The 19,672-nt window shown below is 50.7% G+C and overlaps 2 protein-coding genes across 4 annotated transcripts; one reads left to right on the top strand and one right to left on the bottom strand.

Moving 5' to 3' along the window:
• Nucleotides 1-69: 69 nt before the first annotated feature.
• RNF14 (ring finger protein 14) lies at nucleotides 70-7,522 on the top strand. 3 transcript variants are annotated; one of them, XM_051631377.1, is made up of 9 exons: nucleotides 70-236; nucleotides 1,236-1,436; nucleotides 1,942-2,123; nucleotides 2,813-2,964; nucleotides 3,282-3,803; nucleotides 4,229-4,457; nucleotides 5,124-5,296; nucleotides 5,815-5,945; nucleotides 7,113-7,522. In XM_051631377.1, exons 3-9 carry the CDS (start codon nucleotides 1,970-1,972, stop codon nucleotides 7,168-7,170), a joined length of 1,419 nt encoding a protein of 472 aa, XP_051487337.1. In that variant the 5' UTR covers nucleotides 70-236; nucleotides 1,236-1,436; nucleotides 1,942-1,969; the 3' UTR covers nucleotides 7,171-7,522. The 3 variants fall into 3 exon arrangements, with proteins under 3 accessions (XP_051487337.1, XP_051487336.1, XP_051487338.1); XM_051631376.1 differs by lacking the exon at nucleotides 70-236 and adding an exon at nucleotides 657-713; XM_051631378.1 differs by lacking the exons at nucleotides 70-236; nucleotides 1,236-1,436 and having other exon boundaries at nucleotides 2,030-2,116.
• Nucleotides 7,523-9,941: 2,419 nt separating this feature from the next.
• On the bottom strand, nucleotides 9,942-14,871 carry GNPDA1 (glucosamine-6-phosphate deaminase 1). Its single transcript, XM_051631380.1, has 6 exons — nucleotides 14,637-14,871; nucleotides 14,462-14,563; nucleotides 13,175-13,357; nucleotides 12,377-12,561; nucleotides 11,627-11,801; nucleotides 9,942-11,339 (listed from the first exon to the last, which is right to left on the bottom strand). The coding sequence occupies exons 1-6, from the start codon at nucleotides 14,758-14,760 to the stop codon at nucleotides 11,242-11,244; spliced, it is 867 nt and encodes a 288-aa protein (XP_051487340.1). The 5' UTR covers nucleotides 14,761-14,871; the 3' UTR covers nucleotides 9,942-11,241.
• Nucleotides 14,872-19,672: the final 4,801 nt, after the last annotated feature.

The raw sequence follows: 19,672 nt of genomic DNA, 5'->3' as shown, positions 1-19,672 counted from the left end.
ACCTCCGGGCGGCCTCTCGGGGCTGCCTTTCATGAGCTCGGCAGCTTCTCCTGCCTTCATGGAGCTGAGACACGAGCCTGCCTTCATGGAGCTGAGACACGAGCCTGCCTTCATGGAGCTGAGACACGAGCCTGCCTTCATGGAGCTGAGACACGAGCCTGCCTTCATGGAGCTGAGACACGAGCCTGCCTTCATGGAGCTGAGACACGCCAGGGCGCTCTGTGCCTGCTGAGAAGGTGGCGGGGCGGGGGCTGGTGGTAGCGCGGGGCTTGGCGGAGCCTTTCGGGGGCGCCCGCGGTGGGAGCAGCTGCTTTCGGGGGTGCCCACGGTGGGGGCAGCGGCTTTTAGGGGTCCCTGAGGTGGGAGCAGTGCCTTTCGGGGGTCCCCGCGGTGTGAGCAGCGGCTTTCGGGGGTCCCTGAGGTGGGAGCAGCTGCTTTCGGGGGTCCCCGCGGTGGGAGCAGCAGCTTTCGGGGGTGCCCGCGGTGGGAGCAGCTGCTTTTAGGGGTGCCCGCGGTGGGAGCAGCTGCTTTCGGGGGTGCCCGCGGTGGGGCCCCCCCCGGGGCCGCCCCCACCAGCCGCTCCCGCGGGGCCCGCCCCGCAGCCCGGCCTGCCTGGGCCCTCCCGCCCGCCGGGGGCGCTGCCTCCGCCCCGCTCCTGGCTGCCCGCGGGCCCGGCCGTGCCCGCCCCGCAGTCCCCGGGCCGCGCGGCGGAGGTAACGGGGCCGGCGGGGCCGGGGGCGGCGGCCGGAGCGCCGGGCGGGCTGCGGGGCGGCCGGAGCGGCCCGGGCCGGGGCGCGGGGCGCGGGGTGCGGGGCGCGGGGCGCGGGGTGCGGGGTGCGGGGTGCGGGGCGCCCCGCTGGCACCGCCCGGGAAGAGCCGGGATCGGCTGCCGGGGCGCGGGCCGGGCCGGGGCGCGTCGTGCTTCGCTCCTCCCGCTGCGCCCCGGAGGTTGCGGGTCAGGGCGGGCCCCGCGCTGCTGCTGGGGCAGGGCTGCCTCTCCTCTGCTGCTTCCCGGCCTCCCTGCGCCGTGCGGGATTCCAGCCAGCAGCGCGGGGCCCCGCTGAGCTGTGCGGGGCCCTGGGAGGCTCCCGGGGCCCGGCGGGGGCTGCAGCCGGCAGCTGCGGGGGGAGCTGCGGGAAGGTCCTTCTGCGTTCCTGGGGGGAGGGAACGTCTGCTGGGACCGGCCGGAGCGGACCTGAATCCCTCTGGGCGTGCCTTTGCTTCTTTGGCTGCAGGCAGCGCTGGAGAACCCGACGTAACTGCACTGAGATGAGAAACCCGACGCTTTTCGTGCCTTCTGGGAGAAAAAGTTGATGACCCTTGTTGATCCCCCCAGAGGAATGATCAGGGGCTCTGCCCTGCCCCTGCTAGTCTGGCTGCCCCTGGCCAGTCCCCAGGAGCTACAGCTTTGCCACTGGGCAGCTGTGAACGAAAAGGTAATCCCTGAAACGTGGCTTTATTTCCCCACATCTAGCCCGGAGATGGTGTGGGAGAGCATCTGCAGGGCGTCTGTGGAGGATGTCATGCTTCTTAGTGGTATCTGCAGTAGTTGTAATCAGAAACGGGGCTTTGTGTTTCTTGTTTTAAAACACTGGGTGGGTGAAACTGTTACTGATTCTGTTTTCCTGGTTTTCAGTCTATTTTTCCCTTTCAGACATTAACAAAATGCCTTTGTCACTTGCCATCACTGTATTTCACCATGTTTCCCCTTTAGAGCTGTGTTTGGCCACTAACTGTTTGCTTTTTGACTTTTCAGTGCTCTGTTAAGGTGTTTTATGTTATAAAGCTACCAATATTTTCTCAACCTGTGAAAAAGCTCAATTACATTTTGCATAGCTCTGTATCAGTTACTTGGGTTTTTAAATCTTGTTACAGTAGTATGAAACAGGTGCCCCCCATTAGTAGTTTGAATAGGATGTGTTAACTCAGTTGATCTTGTAGGGTGGTGTTAGCTCCACAGAAAATTTAAATGTCTTCAGAAGACAAAGAAGCTCAGGAGGACGAGCTGCTGGCCCTGGCTAGCATTTATGATGAAGATGAGTTCAAGAGAGCAGAGTCAGCCCAAGGAGGAGAAACAAGAATTTGTCTGGAGTTGCCCCAAAACTTCAAAATTTTTGTGAGTGGTGAGTTGGGATGTTTTGTGTTATCCTGAAATCAGGTTTTTACCAAGTTGGTTTTCTGGTAGCTGCTTAGATGGTTGCTGCTCTAGGGACATGGAGCAGAGAAGGCCATGCCTGGCTCTGTGCTGTGCCTGTGGGGTTTAGATCTGAGTGGGTGATTTCATCCTCGTACATATAACCTCTTTAGTGAGCTTTAAAATTAGAGATAAGCCATGTTATTTCTTTGGACTTACTTAAGTTAATTTACTATTTCTTTTTTTCCTTGAGGGTGTGTCTTTCTGGGTTCTTGGCTTGTGCAGGATCTGGTGTTTCACAGGGCTGGTGTTTACTCATCTAACCATTGTGGGAACCTGTGAGAAACTCTAAAATAGGGTCCCATTCCTCTGTGGGAGGCAAGCACCAGGTGTGAGCCCTTGGTTTTATTCAACAACCCGTCCAAACTGGGGAGGATGGAAGTCAGGAAAACATCCTGACAGCTGAGAGCCCCCCGGCATCAGCTCACGACAAACTGTTTACAGTGCAACCCCCAAAACTTTACTGCACTGAGAAGTTTTGTAATTTAGGGTCAAATGAAAAAATGTAAACCCAGAAGTCTGTCAAACAAAAGGAGATCCATTGGTTGCTGTCATAAACCATTGCACTTCATTAGTTATCTGTTATTTCTCAAGCTGTCCCAACTCTCTCTGGTGCAGGCAATTCCACAGAAAGTCTCCAGAGCAGCAGGTTTGAATACACTGTCTGCTTTCTGCCTCCCCTTGTGCTGAACTTCGAGCTCCCACCAGACTACCCATCCACCTCCCCACCCATCTTCACCCTCAGTGGAAAATGGCTCTCCCGAGCCCAGGTTTGCAAACAGTTTTAACATTTTAACAGAGATTTTGTGGGCACGAGAAAGTTCATCACTGATGGTAGCTCTGGGGGGTGGTAACGTAGTAGATGACAGTAGAATTGAGACATAAATTATTACATTTCTCTTTCAGTGGGCTGCTCTTTTGTTTCCCACCTGTTCTTATTTGGCCACAGTTCTCAGGAATGAAATCTTGCATCCATGTATAAAAACTCCAGAATCTGAAATCCACATGTGCTCTAAGGAGAACCGAGGGAGAGGACCTGTGAGTTGTCAGAATTTACTGAAATCTGGAATTCTTTTTTCTTTCCCAGCTCAGTGCTCTTTGCAAGCACTTAGACAATGTGTGGGAAGAGAACCGGGGCTGTGTGGTCTTATTTGCCTGGATGCAGTTTCTGAAGGAAGAAACACTGAGTTATCTGAACATTTCCTCCCCGTACGAGCTAAAAATGTGCCACCAAGGGAGTGAGCAGAGCAGGACACCTTTAGTCCCTCTGGACACTGAGGATTGTGGAGGTGCAGCAGGCTCTGCTGCAGCTGAAGAAGAAGTGGATGCACGAGCTGTGCAGGATGTGGAGTCCTTGTCGAGTTTGATCAGGGAAATCTTGGACTTTGACCAGGCTCAGAGGAGGAAATGCTTTAACAGTAAGATGTACTTGTGCAATATCTGCTTTTGTGAGAAGCTGGGCAGTGAATGCATGTACTTCACCGAGTGCAGCCACGTGTACTGCAGAGCCTGCCTGAAGGACTACTTTGAAATCCAGATCAGGGATGGTCAGGTCCGCTGTCTCAACTGCCCAGAACCCAAGTGTTCCTCTGTGGCTACTCCTGGCCAGGTAATAGCAGTGTGTGAGCAGGGACAGCAGAGTTCTGCTAGCTTACCCACAGTTAGAGAACACAAGGTGTGGCTTTCCCTGGGGAGCATTGTGAATATACCTGGGATGTGGGTTTTTTCATGCTCTGAGCCCCACGGAGGCATCAGAGTTAAAACTAGACTGCTGGGCATGTTTTGCCCACTGCAACAGTGCAGGCATTGGTTGGGGCTGAAACTTCTGTCCCGTTGCACTTGGCACTGCATGCTCTTCTTCTGATTAATTGTTACAAAAAGGGCATTTTCCAGGAGTATTTTCATGACCTATTGGAGACTATAAAGTGGAGTCATCCCAGCTGTGGGTACCTTTTCACCAACATGCTGGTTTTCACTGAAGCTGGCAGGCTCAGGATCTCACATGTGTGTGTGCTGTCCTTGCTGTGTGTTCAGGTGAAGGAGCTGGTTGGAGAGGAGCTGTTTGCACGGTACGACCGCCTGCTCCTGCAGTCCAGCCTGGACCTGATGGCTGATGTGGTGTATTGTCCTCGCCCGGGCTGCCAGACCCCGGTCATGCAGGAGCCAGGCTGCACCATGGGCATGTGCTCCTGCTGCCACTATGCTTTCTGCACCCTCTGTAAGATGACTTACCATGGGGTCTCTCCCTGTAAAGTCACTGCAGGTGAGTCGTTGTGGGTCAGAGGTGGATCCAGGAGCAGTTAAGTCTTGTGTGAAACCCCGACAGTCAGGAGTGAAGCAAGGAAAGTCTTTCTGACAGGTCAGACAGGTTCATCTGGAGTAGGTCTGTTGCTAGCAATTAAAAAGTATTCCCTTGATGACACTCCACGTTCAGAGAGCCCCTAAGCTGCTGATTGCCAAATGCTGAGAGACCAGAGCAGAGAAAGAATAATTTTGTATGTGCCCTTTTTTATCCTTTCCTGTGAATCCTCTGCTTTCTGTTGTTAGAGCTGATATTGGAATCAGGTGGATGCTTCTCTGTCTGTTTGGCCCCCAAGTCTTGTGACAAAGTTTCCTTAAATGTATGTTCAGAAAAAATATTTCCATTTTCCAGATTATTTTGCACTGTAAACTTGTAATTCCATCTTACAGTGAAACAGTGTGAAACTGTTGAATTTTGAGGTGGAGGGGTTTTAATATTCTCATTGTTTTCTTATGTATTCTAAGGTTTTACTTGCTTTTTCATTAATGGTGTTAGTTTCCTTTGAGAATACTTCATGCTGATATTAGCTGGACTTCCTTATAATATACATATATATATATATATAGTATATATAATGGATTGTGAGATTTGTATTGGGTTTTTTTCCTGTCTTGTTTTATTCCCCAGAGAAATTAATGGATTTGAAAAATGATTATTTGGAAGGAGATGAGGCAACAAAAAGGTTCTTGGAACAACGGTATGGCAAACGAGTGATTCAGAAGGCCCTTGAGGAGATGGAGAGTAAAGAGTGGCTGGAAAAGAACTCCAAGTCCTGCCCTTGCTGTGGGACTCACATAGAGGTAAGCATGGAGGGGAAGGGCTGAACAGAGCAACTCTCAACAGAAACTAACATCCCTTCAGTCAGTTCTGTGTTTGGGCTAGAACAGGGATTTATTTTTAGCCTCCAGGTTCACCCTGGAAAGTAAATTTCTAGGAACTGGTAAAAGAACTTCCCATTTCTGTCTGTGTTACGTAGAAAACGAGGTGATGTTGCTGGAGCTCAGGGACTTGAGAGAGCACAGCAACTGGTATTGTTCAGTGCTAAGAAGATCCAGGTTGACTGTGGATTTGTATGAATCCTGTTGTTTTCCATGTGTTCCAGGCCATTCCTGGTTTAGGCTACAGCCAGGAAATAAAACTAGCTTCAGAAAAATACTAATTTCCAGCATTATAGTCAATTCACAACTGTGATTCTAGCTCCTAATTCTTTGGAACAGTGAAAAAATACCAGTGTAAAAGGTGTTGGTTGGTGACTGTGTTTTCGAGGACTGTTCTGAGGGTCAGATGCTGTCAGTGCTGTTTTCCCTCCCCCTGGCAGAAGCTGGATGGCTGTAACAAGATGACCTGCACGGGCTGCATGCAGTATTTCTGCTGGCTCTGCATGGGCTCCCTGTCCCGGGTGAACCCCTACAGGCATTTCAATGACCCCTCTTCCCCCTGCTTCAACAGGTGAGTGTTCACACACATTCTGCTCTGCTGTTCCCCTTAATGTTTCTGCTTTTCCTTACAGTCCCTACCTTGAATTTTGTGGCTGTGCAGTTTAAGACAGTGTTTCTTCTCTCAAATATTTACACTTAGAAGGACCCAACACTAATAATGAAATAATCAGGAGTGAGTTGGGAAACTTCTGGCTTTTAAGAGCTTTTGTTTTAAAATTCTGGACAAGTCTTCTGGGCCTGTCCGTGATGCTTGACTTGCTGCCTCAGACTGAGACAGCCTGTGGTGAGCCTCTGCAGAGGCTCAGGTGTGTGAAAAGACAAACCCAAGGTTTTGGCTGAGGAAGCTGCTTCTAAGGAGCTGCAGACCTGGCTTACACCAGCACCCTGCTGCTGTCTGGGGGGAGGGAAGAGCAGGCAGCTCAGAAAAGGGTCAGACTGGCAGCCCCTAAGCTTGTGTGTGTTCCAGTGGGTTATCTGCTCATTGCTGTGGCGTATGGTGCCTGGATACAAAAGTCAAAATACCAGGAGTTTACTCCATCCTCCACCATCTGTTCTGCTGTAGTAGATGTGGCTGCCAGGATTCATTTTTTTTCTGTTCTTGGCCCTTTTTCACCATTCCCTCTTGCCCCAACAGTAATTTTTTCACTTCCCTGTTTTCCTTCCTGTTTTTCTTCTCATGTTCTTTTTTCTTTTAGTTTAGCTTAACCTCTACCTGTTGGGACTAAGCTCCTCTGATTTATTTAAAACCCCCCACATTTTCTTCCCTTTTGTCCCCTCCACCTCTGCTTACATGTTGTTAGCCCAGCTGTGTTGCCTGAAGCTGTTTGGAGCAGGCAGGCTTGGCTGCTGTTGTGTACAGCCAGGAATGCAGGGTGCTGGGCTCCTTTCAGTACCTTTTGGACTATTCATATTTTCAGGGATTTCTTGAGCCATCATATTTCTGAGGTGCTGGACAAGCTTCTGGAATCATGAGCTGCACAAGTGCAGAGCAGCTGATTTTAATTGACTTTGATTGCAGTGGGAGTGGTTTGTGATGCTGACAGAAATCCAGTGAAAGTTGCTGCTTTTGTGTTTTTGGTCACATTTAGGTTGATTTTTTTTTTTTTTAATTCCTTTTTTTTTCTTACATATTTCACGTTTTTTAACATCCTGATGTATATTCTTGGCTGTCCTGCAGGTTGTTTCAAGCCAGGCATATGGATGGTGAGTTCTGGGAGGATGAAGATGAAGACTAGTAGGTTTCTGTAGCACCAAAAGCTGAACAAACCAGAGACAGATGCTTTCCATTTTTGTGTCAAGTTGGTTTGCTTTTCACTTCCATGACATGGTAGAGGAGTGGTAACTATCTTGCACTGCAGGATACTCACACTTCAGAGGCTGTTGCCAAAACTAAAGGAGACCATTTGACCCAGCCTGTGGTCAGGATCATCGTGGAAGAGCCTCATAATGGTAATTGTTGTTGAAGACAAATAGAGGAAGTCAGAAGTTAGAAATATACTGGGAAAATAGATACAAAGAGGTGTCTCTTTTTCAAAAGCAAACAGATCTGAAGCACCAAGTCATAAAAATATTTGTGTGTTCCCTTTAGTGAGACTGTTCTTTTGAGGATCTTGGCTCACATCCATCATGGGGTTTTGGGCAGTTCTGGAGCAGCTGGAGGGCTCTTCTGGAGCTGTTCAGTGGTGCTGCTTGCACAAGGAGAGGTTTCTGTACAATACAGAAAATTTATTCTGTGGCAGCAACTGAACTTGTTGCTGCTGTAGCATTTCCTGATGCTTTTCTCTAAGAAACAACTCGTTACTCTGGCACTGATACTTTCTAATGGTGGCAAAACCAATTATCCTACTGGGTGTAGTGCCTTGGCTCTTTACTGAATGCTCTGGCAGAAAATGTCCAACAACCATTTCCAGAGGTTGGAATCAGTTTGCCTCTTCTCAGTGTTGCTGTTGTGTTCACTCATGTTTCCTCTCATTCTGACAGTAATGAGGGCTGAGGCCATGAACAGCAGGTGGCCAGTGAGTGGGGGGGGAAGTACCAGATACTGAAACACTTTTAAAATGGATACTTAGTTGAGATTAACTTGAGTTCTTCAAGATACTGAAAATAATTACCTTTTATTCTCAGATGATGAAGTAATTTATTTTTTACTAACTCTTCATATGTGAAATGTTATTAGTTGATAGTTTTTCTTCTGGACTAGATCCCTTATTTCCACCATTCTTGCACTTCAAATTGTTTCAAAAACCAAATTGTTTCCCCTAAAATTTCAGTAAGTGATTTTGTGAGCATGAAAGTAACTGGTGGAGGGAACCACTGTGTTTTTTTTAGAAGTTATTCCACTTGCAGTATGGTCTAAAAATGTAATATTAAATTGAAGCTGCATATGCTGTGTTCAGAATGAATAGCAGGGTCTGGATGGCAAGCCCAGGAGCTGGAAGACTCTTTGGAGCCTCAAGGTGAACACCTCTTAACTCAGTTTTGACTGATAGTAAATAGATTTTTACTTGGGTGTCTGGCCAAAGGGAGTTCTGCTCTGTTCCGTGGCAGAGGAGGACAGTCTGAACTGTTAGAATTAGCAGTGATTGAAAAGATGAGATGGGCAGGGCAGCTCTTGTTTTGGTTTAGGCTGTGGGATGGTGTGTAGGGAAATGTTGTGTATGGTTTAAATTATATTTCCTGCACCTTTCACACACATTAAATTCACTTGAGGCCAGTAAATGCCGTTTTCTCCCAGGTTGTCTTCCCTGTGGCAGGTGTTGGGCAGCACAGGTCAGTGGGGCAGAGCCCTGCCCTGCTCCCAGTGGGAATGGTGCCTGTGGAATGGCACAGCCCAGCCCAGGCTGAGAGGAGTGTGGAGGCTGGTGTGTGCCCAGAGCTGTGGTTTGCCCTGGAAGATGCAGGGCCCTGCAAGATGGTGACTGTTGTGCCACTGCTCTGGGAATGCTGCCTTGGATGGAGCCAGCTTTTAGCTGCAATCCCCATGGCAGTTTCCACCCTGGCCACCATTTTTAACTGTACAGGTGATTCCAGAAGCTGCCTGCTTTCTGAGGGGGCTTTCTTCTCTCTAAGCTGTGAATGTGGGCAGCTGCTTGTGCTTAAACCCTATTCTCCTGCCTGGATGGAGGGGCTGGTGTTGGATCTCCAGCCTACAGGGAGCTGGGCAAGTTCCTTCTGCCAGGAGAGGTGGGCTGAGGGCAGGGCCTGGACACCAAAGGATACATTGGGATGAGAGACCAGGGCTGGGAATGTCTGCTATGGTGAAGTATTTGAAGGTGTTGGTATGGACTACCTCTGCTTTCAGGAGCTTTGTGCGTAGGGGAGGAACAGGGATGTAGCCACCACTGTTTCTGAATTCTGGGCACTGGGGGACCCTTGGGCTGGAACTTCCATGTTCTGCAGGGAGGTAGAGGAGGACAGACCCTCTGAGGAGGGGACAAACAGGTGACTGCACTCATAGGACAATCAGCTGGAGTGGCAAAAGTGGAACAGCAAAAACCAGAATCTTGTCTTTATGGACAGAGAGCAAGGCAGGCACCTCTAGTAACAGGGCACAGAGTTTCTTCCTTGTTTTATTTTCCCTCTGGCCAAGTTCACTTTCTCCATTTCTGTGCTTTCACAGAAGGAGCATTAGATTATCTGCAGGCATCTTGTGGTACTAGGTGGAGAGCTGTGACCTTGTCCTTTTAAAGATCTCCACTTTTTGACATGAAATGGCTGCTGCCTGGCAGGACAGGGCCATAGCAGGTGCTCAGTGGAAACCTGCCAGCAAAGACTGGGCAGGGCAGGCAGCTCAGAAGCAGGGAGCAGCAGTAGCTGTTCCTACCAAACTGCTTTCAGTACAGCTTTGGTTCTAGGTGACAGAAATCTTGTGCAGAACAGGTCTTTCCCACGCTTTGAAGGTGGTGGTGTCCTCTCCAAAGCTGGCATTGCAGGTCTTGCTCAGCCACACCAGCTGCTCCATGTTTCATAAGCACAGGGAGACTGAGCAGCAGACACAGACACCATGGCCGTTTAAGAAATGAAGACATTTACTGTAGAGAGTTACATTACAGATCAAGAGCTTACAGCATTTCTGCACAAAGAAAAGAAATGCTCCCCAGTTTGCCTTGCCCCTCTCATGACAGCATTTGATGGGAAATCCAGGCATCAGGTTCCAGACTGGCCAGAGCAGGTTGTTGTCCACCTGTGTGGGGCTTCTGTGATACAGCACAGGCTGAGGCCAGACAGAACAGTGTTTCCTTTGAGGCTTCTTTGGCCTTGTAGCAATGTAAGGCACTGGGGGGGAGAGGGACCTCACTGCCTTAGGCTCTGTGCTGACACAGTTACCAGAGTGCTGAGCAGCACAGAGGGGGCATTTCTGCAAAATCTGTGATACCTCCTAAAGCACCAGGGCATAGAAAATTACACTGAAATGGAACATGTAAGGTTCTTGTGTGGCAACAGATAAAACCGTGTGGACGTGTAAACTGAAGATGAACTGCATTAATGGCACTGCATTATTACCACTGCTCAGTGCTGTCTGGCCTCCCTTTGGCTGAGATGGTCTCAAGTCTCATATGGCTCAAAGGGGGGCACAGCCAGGGCTTTTTCAGTCAGGACTTGAAAACCTCTTAAGTACAGAGACTGCACAACCTCTCTAGGGAACCTGCCCCACTGCTCGACTGTCCTCGCAGGTTTTTTCCTTCAATCCAGTCTTAGCAGATTGTCTCAACTCGTGCCCCATTGTCAGTTCTCATCTCCCCCTGCTGCACTTCCCAGGAGAGCCTGGCTTCATCTTCCTGAGAACCTCCTAGCTGTGAAGCATGCTGCTGGTGGGTCATACTGAAGCTTTCCCTTCCCCAGGCTGAGCAAGCTCAGTTCATTTTAAATGACTATAATGTAAGAGTGTTCACATGTGGAGGGGGAGTGACACATGAGGTACTTGTCCTAACTGCAAGGAATACAGCCCAAAGTGAGCACCTGTTTGGTTCCTGCAACACTGGAATTTCAGGTATCTTCACATTTAAGTTTTGGGGCCTTCAGTCCACATCATTATAGTTGCTTCATAGGTTAAACAACCCATTCACCATTGGCTTTACCTTCAGAGAATAAGTGGCAGAAATTTGGAGAACACAGTAGACTGGATCCCATCCTCATTTGGTTAATGCAGGCAGGTGTTTGGCATCTGCCTTTTTAATGGATAAAAGTGAGCACATCATCATTTTGCTAATTTAAGAACAATTGTGAGATGAATTTCTGCATCAATTCGCTTGTTTCACAGCTGGTTTCCAACAGAAAAGCTGGTTCAGCTCCTCTGAGCAGCAGGACTAGTCGATGTAGGGCTTCTTCGACTGGCTTCCTCCTGCTCCTGTCTCCTTCATGCTGTACAAAGGTTCCACAAGTTTGTTGTGAACCAGCATTAAACCTGATGTAGGTAGTAAGAAGATGACTTCAGTAGACATAATAAAGCAAAACTCTCGTTCATTGGATGCTAATGAACCTGGGCATTACTAGAGTTCTTGGTCCTTTGCTCCCGTGCCCACACAGTTAAGCATTCCCTTTGCACTTTAGTTATCACTGTACATCTCAGCTGTTGTATTTAAGGCATGTACTCCCTCAGGAGCTGAGTAAACAGAAACATCTAATGAAAAGCACGGCTTGTGACACTAAAAAACTAAGTACAACAGCTGCCTGGTCTGGTCAAACGCTCACCTTTAAAGTATTTTACTGTCTTCACTTTGAGCTCCAGTGTGGCATCCTCATCGCAAATGAACACAGTGTTGGGGTGTTGCTGGAAGGCAGACACTGTCCACATGTGGTTGACACCCTCCTCAATGGCTTTGTACAAAGCAAAGGCTTTGTGGGCTCCTGTGATGAGGATCATCACCTGGACTCAGAGACACAGAGAGTGGCGGTCAGGGCCTGGCAGACATGGGCACATCCACACCCCTCTGGCCTGGGACAGCTGCCCCGCTCCCTTGGGACAACAGGCCCTGTCCTCCCCAGCCTCTGGCTGCATCTCACTCTTTGCTCTGGCTGCATTTCTTTGTCAACTAAATCATAGCCTGGTCAGTCACTGTAATGATTTGGATACTTTGAGCTCCCCTGTTAAGCACCTTTATACTGGGATCAGTTTAAATCAAGATAGACTTGAGGCTCTCACTTTCTGCTGGTGTAACCAGGGATTCTTGCATTTATTTCCCCAGATGAGTTTCTTAACCAAAGACACCCTCCCAAACTTTTCTAGCTCCCTGGGGGTCACAAGTGCACTGCAGGGCTACACAAATGTGTTAGCAGAGCAAAAACAGGAGACCGCAAGAGCCTGTCAGGCATTCAGCTGCCTGTGGCAGGGAAAGCAGGAGCAGGCCCGGGCCAGCAGGGTGCAATGCTGCCCACGGGCTGGAGACTCGAGCTGCTGCAGGAAGCCCTGCTCGACTGTGAAGCCGCTGCTTCTCTCCTAACCTCTCTGGCATCCATGACAGTGCCCACTCCCACTGTCAAAGCCATTGTGGGGACTTTGGAGAGGTCACCATCAAAGAACCTGGCGTTAGCCAGTATAGTGTCCATAGCCAAGGTCTTCACTCGTGTCCTGGATACCAAACTCGACCCGGGCTCGTTGAAGGCTATGTGACCATCTGGGCCAATACCTGTGGCAGAGAGAGGTGGAGAGGTAGGACAGTGGCTGCTGTGGTACTGCAGGAGGCAGAGCCAGCAGCACTCCTGTGAGGAGGACATTCCAGGAACAGATACAGATCTGAGAAGAACACTTGCAATTCTTCTGCTCTGGTAGGAATGATAGCAAAAGCCTCCTCTGAAGCCAACAGAGACCCCTCCCTACTTTTGCTGGGACAGCAAGTAGATGGCAGAATCTCAGGGCAAACTGATGGGAAAAGCTGGCATTGAGCTCCTGTTGGCTCAGCCCCCCCTGACTACTGCAAGCAGGTTCTAGTTGGCACTGGCACTTGTGAAACATTCTGTATTGGGTACAACCCCAGCCCTGCCCATTGCTCCTGCTCATCGTTTCCTCAACAATTCACTTTCCAGACTGAAACAATTAAAACTGGGGGAGCAGTGCACTGGAAGGCAGGGCTGCCAGCACACAAGCACCCAGGGCCATGGCGGATGGGGTGGCTTCCACTGCAGACCTACTGAACTGCAATGAAAATCAGGAACTCTCCTGCTAACACAGGGGGTAGGTGGTGGAGGGAAGGCAGTGCTCCCTGCCAGCACCCCAAGACTGCCACACCTCGGGGTGTTCACCTCCAACAAAGAGTTCAATTCCTCCAGCTGCTTTGATCTTATCCTCAAATGCGTCGCACTCTGCCTGTAGATCAGGTGCATTGCCATCCAAGATGTGAACGTTTTCTGCCGAGATGTCAATATGCTTAAAGAAGTTATTCCACATGAAGGAATGGTAACTTTCTGGGTGATCCCTTGGGAGACCTGGTAAGAGAGCACATACAGACTAAGACAGAGTATCACACATAACACACATCACCCCTGTCATTTGTGACGCCCTCAGCTTTCATGAGGTTTTATGTCCCTAAAAAGCAAAACTCAATCAATCACACTAGCTCTTGTAGGACAACATGCTCATACTTATGTGATGCATATTCCAGAAAAGCAAACATTCCTACCAGTTTGTATTAGTAAAGACAGTTAAAAACTGTGCAGAAGCCTGGGAAAAACTCACTGCATGACTTCTTTCCTTTCGAATGCTGCCTGATTAGAGTTGTCCACAGAAAAACTTCTTGACTAGAGTAAAATTAGTATTAGCAAATATTTAGCCTGTATTTTTTTCACCTTTGGAGCCTTAGGGTTGCCCACTAATCTTTCTTCTAAAGAGACTATTTCATCACAGCTTCATAAATTAGGCAGTCCTCTGCTATCTTTACAGGAATGCATGTTGGCTGTAGAAGGGTATCATCACATCAGTCTTGTAAGAGCCCTGGAGCTGAAGTGACCTTCCCAACCCCAGAGCAAAGGTGGGGGTTAATATCACACACTAGCTCAGCAGTGATAAGATGGGTGCTCACCTGGTCAAAGCCCAAGTGCAGGTAAAGGCAGCAGTGTGTAGTGTGGGTAATGCTGAGCAAGGCTGAGACCTTTTAATACTTCTTATATAGGTTTTCACAGAATCACAGAATTGCTGGAGTGGGAAGGGACCCCTCAAGATCATCTAGTCCAACCCTCCCACTGCAGCAGGGTCACCTAGAGCACTTTCCACAGGACTGTATCCAGGTGGGGTTTGAGTATCTCCAAGAGCAGGAGACTCCACAAGCCCCTGGGCAGCCTGTCCCAGGGCTCTGTCACCCCCACCGTGAAGAAGTTTTTCCTCATATCTGAATGGAACTTCCCACGTTCCAACCTGTGCCCGTTGCTCCTCGCTCCTGTTAAACTCCCTCGGCTAGCGCGATGTTACCCTCCTTACCTGAAATCGTTTCCCGGTGGGATCTCTGCACCCACCCAGCACACAGAACCGGCGGGTCCGGCTGGGCCCCCCGCCCCGGACGGCAGCACCGGGCGCGGACACGGCCGGGCACTCACCCACGTACTCGTCCATGTTGAAGGTTTTCACGTACTTGAAGGACAGGTCCCCGTTCCGGCAGTACTCCACCAGCTTCCCGTAGCAGCCCAGCGGGGTGCTGCCTGCGGGGAGACCGCCGCCTCAGCCGGGCGGGCCGGGGCGGGCCCCGCCGCCCCTCCCGGCCCCCACACCCACCCGTGGGCAGCCCCAGCGTGAAGAAGCGCCCGGGACCGGGCCCGAAGTGCACGATGCGGTTGCGGATGTACTTGGCGGCCCATTCGCTGGCCTGCGCGTAGTTCTCCAGGATGATGAGCTTCATGGCGGGGGCCGAGCCGGGAGCGCCGCTACACCGCCCCCCGCTCACACACCCGCCCACCGGGATCGGCCCCGCGGGCGGGACCGGGACCGCAGCCCCGCACCGCACCGCCCCGCCCTGCCGGGCCCGCCCCGCACCGCCCTGCCGAGTCCGCACCGCCCGGGCCCGCCCCGTCCCGCACCGCCCCGTCCCGCACCGCCCTGCCGGGCCCGCCCCGTCCCGCACCGCCCCTTCCGGCGGCTCCGGGCGCGGCCCCGCGGAGCGGGAGGGGAGGGACGCGCCGGGCTCGGCGGTCGCAGGGCCGGAGTTCAAGGTAATCGATAAATCACAGACTGGTTTGGGTTGGAGGGACCTTTAAGATCATCCAGTCCCACCCCCTGCACGGGCAGGGACACCTCCCAGCAGCCCAGGCTGCTCCAAGCCCCATCCAACCTGCCCTTCAACACTGCCAGGGATGGGGCAGCCACAGCTTCCCTGGGCAACCTGGGCCAGGGTCTCGTCATCGTAAATTATGATTTAAGCACACCCAGTAAGGAAGTGCCCGGGCTGCCAACTGTCTGCGTAGAATTGATGAACGCTTCACCTGTGCTTTATGCTCGGACAAACTGATGTTTTCCCCACGTGTATTAGAAAGGCAACAGATCTTTAAATGTCCTTATTCCTTCAGGTTTCTGGGGTGCCCTTCAGGTGCCTCCCTCCATCCCCAAAGCAAAGCCAGGAGCCGTGTCCCAGGCAGGAGCAAGCAGCTCTCGCCCTTGAGGTGTTCAGTAGGGACCTCGGGATTTGCCCTCTGCAGGGAACAGGCTGTGACCTGCTGCTCCTGACAGCAGTGACACCCCCAACAGGCCTTCCTGCTCTTGCTCCAGCTGCCTTCAAGGAAACGTACCTGAGCTCTTCATGCAAAGTCTTGGTTCATCGTTGAGATGCAAAGCTCTTACTTCAAAGTTAGACAGCTTTTCACTGGAAGGAAAAGTCATATAAATTGCTTTACTAGGATCCAGCCCATGCAGTTCCTTCTTATTTTAATAATTTAAGCAGCCTGGCTAGACTGAGTGCTCTTGACAGTGTCTTATCGTGTATGCTGAGAAGCCCTGGCCTGGTTTGCCTTTGGATGGGGAATGATGGGTGTAGCCAGATGGCTGTGGTCGAACACGGGAAGAGTTTTAGGCCACAGAGACTAAATAAATTGCAAGTGCTGTGTGTTTCCATCAGCAGCGGTTAGCCAGCAGGCAGGAAAGGATCTCAGGGGCTGCAGTGCTGGGTGAGGAGCTGACAGCAGCAGCTGCCTCAGCTCTCCTGCAGTGCAGGGCAGCCTGGGCTTGGGCTCTGGCTGAAGCAGCCCTTCCATATATCCTATCTGGGTCAGACCAGTGTGCTCCACCCACCAGTCCCTTGGGCACTGCCGGGAATCACAGCGTCGGTGGGTTCATGGGCACAGGACTGAGGAGGGGTCGTGTCTCTGCTGGGAGGGAAGGACAGCGGGGACCTGGCCGTGGTCGGACAAGCCCCTGTGCTGGGGCTGTTCCAGCCCGTTTGTCAGGCCCTGCCGGTGCGGGGGGCTCTGTGCAGCCCCTCTCCTGGCCTGCGCTGCGGGACACATCCCGCCCCTGCTTCCCCGCAGAGCCCGAGCCGCGGCAGGGCTGTGCCGGGAGCGGCGGCAGCACCCGCGCTCCGCAGGGAGCCCGCCGGGCTGCGCTCGGCGTCGCCGTGGAAACGCGGCCAGGGCTGCTGAAGGGCAAAGAGCGGAGGCACAGACCGCAGAGGAATGGATTGCCAGAGGCTCCCTGGACTCCCCACCGCGGTGAGCTGTGGGGCAACGGGCACGTCCCTGCCTTGGATGACCCGGGGGCGGCCGGGTTTGTCTGCCTGCAGCCCCGGCCTGTCCCTGCCCTGCCTTCCTTGGCCCCCGCCAGCGATGGAGCTGCTGCTCTGGAGGATCAGCCTTCCCGCATCCTCCCACGCTGCTCCCGCTGCCCCAGCCGCAGGATGGATTTGGTTTAAGCTCCATGCTGTGGGTCTCTGCGGATTGCAAAGGGTCTGGCTCTTGCTTTAGCCTCCTGTACAAATCTGGCTTTGGCAGACGGGGTTCACAAAGACGGAGGAGGCAGCTGGCAGCTCCCAGTAAAAGCAAAACGTGTTTTGATGAGAGAATGACAATGGTGCAAGAGAGACAGGCATGTGCATCTGCCACTGCAGCTGCCCTGCTCTGCCCACATCCCGTGTATCTTGTCTTTTGTGCACTCTTATGTTACTTAGGAATTGCTCCAGGGCTGGGCTAGCTGTGTGACTAGCAAGCAGGGTATTTTTAGGTATGATAATTTATGCATGTTATTGTTTCTGCCTTTACAGCTAGCTGTTCAAATGTTGAAGAACTTCCTGGTATCTGAACAGGCTGATTTTCCTTCCTTGCAAAGGCAGCAGATGGAAGGAAACAAACACTCATCTGCAGAAGAAGCTGAAGTTTAACCAAGGGATTCTAACAAGCACAGCATTTTCTTCTTCTCTGTGTTGAAGTGATTAGAGTCAACAGTGCTCAGAGACCAGGCCTTTCACTATTGGGAGCTGCCTGGTAGCACTGGGATTTTTTTTTTTTTTAAGTAACAATTAAATAAATTGTCTCCATAAAAGACCCTTTATCCAAATCCTATAATTCAAAACTCTTTTTAATATCCATGATCTGTCACCTCTTCCTGCTCCAGCATGTTCCACTCACCTTCTCACCCCTATTTATAAGAAAAGGAGAAGCAAGATTCCATGTTGGATAAATCTGAAGGGAATCTGCTCTTTTCTGGAAGCCCTGCTCAGTGCTGAGCTCTCCCAGCAGCAGTCAAATCCCAGGTAGGAGTTTGCTGGCGGTCCCAACAGGCTGAGGCAGGAGCAGGTAGCTCGGGAGAGCAGACACACCAGCCTCTTCCCATCTTGGCAGATCAGGCTCCCATGGGAAAGCTGGCACTCCCCAGCAGGTTAAAAACTGCTGGTCTGTGCAGTAAGGGATTTAATCTGGATGGCAAGATTAAATTAACCATTGGTGGACAGTGATTTCTCCAGTAGGCTGAAAAAAATAATAGAGTGACAAAGATTGCTGGTGAAATCAGTGTTAGGGCTCCAAAACCATCACATCTTAGTTTTCTTACCCTGCCAGTTGCAGCCTGCTTACATATGATCCAGCCATTAAACTGGAGAGCTTCAGAGGTACAATCCAACCCATTAGCTTATGTGAATGCTTTGCCTTTGCTTTTTTCTTAATTGGGTCATTTATCACTAAAAGATTAGAAGAATTATCTAGTTTGAATGTCCTGCTTATTTCTTATTCTAGCTGTAGAACACCCTGCCTCTGAGGTTTATTATTTAGCTTTTAGAGTTAAATATTTATCACAAAGTGTAGATTTAAAATGTTCCCTTCATTGCTTAGTCACACGCTATAATTAAAGGAACACTTGTGGAGTGCTAGGATTTCAGAAGACTCACTCTAATGCTATTCTGTAACACTTTCAATTACTTTCAAATACTTTCACAGCAGGTCCCCTGCGGAAGTCACTGGAAAGTATTGATTTCAGGTTTCAGAACGTCTCTTGGGAGAAAACACGTTTTTTGGACTGGGGGAAAAGTCAAAAAACACAGAGGCATGAAGTGATTTGCCTAAAACCATGTGGAAAATGAAAGCAGAACCAGTCCCCGCTGTAACCACAGCAGCATCTTTCTACAGAGCTTCCCCACCTAAGAAAACAAAATCCATACACAGAAAGCAGCTGGAAAAAATTGCCATTCCCTCTCCTGAATTAGTCTTGCTCAGTCTTGATGGCCTAATTAGCCCGTGATTTGCCTCCAGCTGCCCCCAAAATTGCTGTGCCACAAACTGTTTCCCCATTTCCTCAGGATCCTTGGCAGCATCTTTCCTGAGGACATGCACAGGTTGCTTCTTATTTTAGTCCCTACGATGTCCAAGTCAATCAGTGTTCAGCTAATTATGGCTGTGGCTATAGCCTTACTTAGGGATATAATCCCACTTCCACAGCAAGTAGATCTGTGTCATCAGGCCAGCTTCTTTCTGCAGGCATTCTTAGAGCAGCTCGTGGATCTTGTGGAAAGGTGAAACCAGCCAATCTGTCAGTGCCTGCAGTGCTCATCCCAGCTCCTTCAAATCTAAGGGTGTTGCAAGAAAATTGCATTCTCCTCATGTCTCTGGCATCTCTCAGGAGTCACTCTTTGAGGTTATTCCTGCCTAAAATCCTGTATGATTCCTGCTTCTCCTTCGCCACGGGGACTGTGTTTGTTCCTCTCACTAAGGCACGGGAGCACTACCTGCTCCTGAAAGGCAGAATACAGAACAGAAGCCCAATCTGTTTGTGGTACTGAATAACGAGCATTAAGGCATGTATTTATGACTGACTATGCAGTTCAAAACCACGTCCTCAGGTTTAAATGCTTGCGACTCCCTGAATTCGCAGCTTGGGATCCCAGCCGGGCTGATCCAGCCTTCCTCCTCCCAAAGCTGATACATTTAAGCCTCATCAACCTTAGGGATTGATATGGGTAGTTTCGCAAAATCCTGACTCGAGCTGAACGGCACACGTAGAAAATAAAGGTTACACAAGCTGGAAAGTCACTTAACCAGCCCGGAAGATGTAGATGTGGTGCTCAGGAATATGGTTTAGCATGGACTTGGTGGAGCCGGGTTGAAGGTTGGGCTCAACGATCTTAAAGGTCTTTTCCGGCCAGAACTGTTCTGCGATTCTGTGGAAAAACTCTCCGAATAAACAGCCTTCTACCTCTGCACGGTTCCCTACGTCTGCTTCTTGTCGACTGAGGTTTCGGATCTGCCCGTCCAGCTGCCCGGTGCGGACGGGCGGGCGCGGGGGACGGAGCCAGCCCGGCTGGCCAGCAAGCGGCTGGCTCCTCACTGCGGTGGCCTCAG

The sequence above is a fragment of the Apus apus genome, chromosome 13 (genome assembly GCF_020740795.1).
Source record: "Apus apus isolate bApuApu2 chromosome 13, bApuApu2.pri.cur, whole genome shotgun sequence".
In the NCBI taxonomy this organism is placed as follows: domain Eukaryota; kingdom Metazoa; phylum Chordata; class Aves; order Apodiformes; family Apodidae; genus Apus; species Apus apus.
This window is presented reverse-complemented; position numbering and strand designations above follow the sequence as displayed.

Bases quoted from the DNA above. Each gene is read 5' to 3' on its own strand.
- RNF14 (XM_051631377.1), top strand. From the start codon at position 1,970: ATGTCTTCAGAAGACAAAGAAGCTCAGGAGGACGAGCTGCTGGCCCTG. The intron at 4,458-5,123 runs GTGAGTCGTTGT...TTTATTCCCCAG, and splicing joins TCCCTGTAAAGTCACTGCAG to AGAAATTAATGGATTTGAAA. The intron at 5,946-7,112 runs GTGAGTGTTCAC...GCTGTCCTGCAG, and splicing joins TCTTCCCCCTGCTTCAACAG to GTTGTTTCAAGCCAGGCATA.
- GNPDA1 (XM_051631380.1), bottom strand. From the start codon at position 14,760: ATGAAGCTCATCATCCTGGAGAACTACGCGCAGGCCAGCGAATGGGCC. The intron at 12,562-13,174 runs GTGAACACCCCG...TCTCTGCCACAG, and splicing joins AATTGAACTCTTTGTTGGAG to GTATTGGCCCAGATGGTCAC. The intron at 11,340-11,626 runs GTGAGCGTTTGA...TACCTACATCAG, and splicing joins GACAGTAAAATACTTTAAAG to GTTTAATGCTGGTTCACAAC.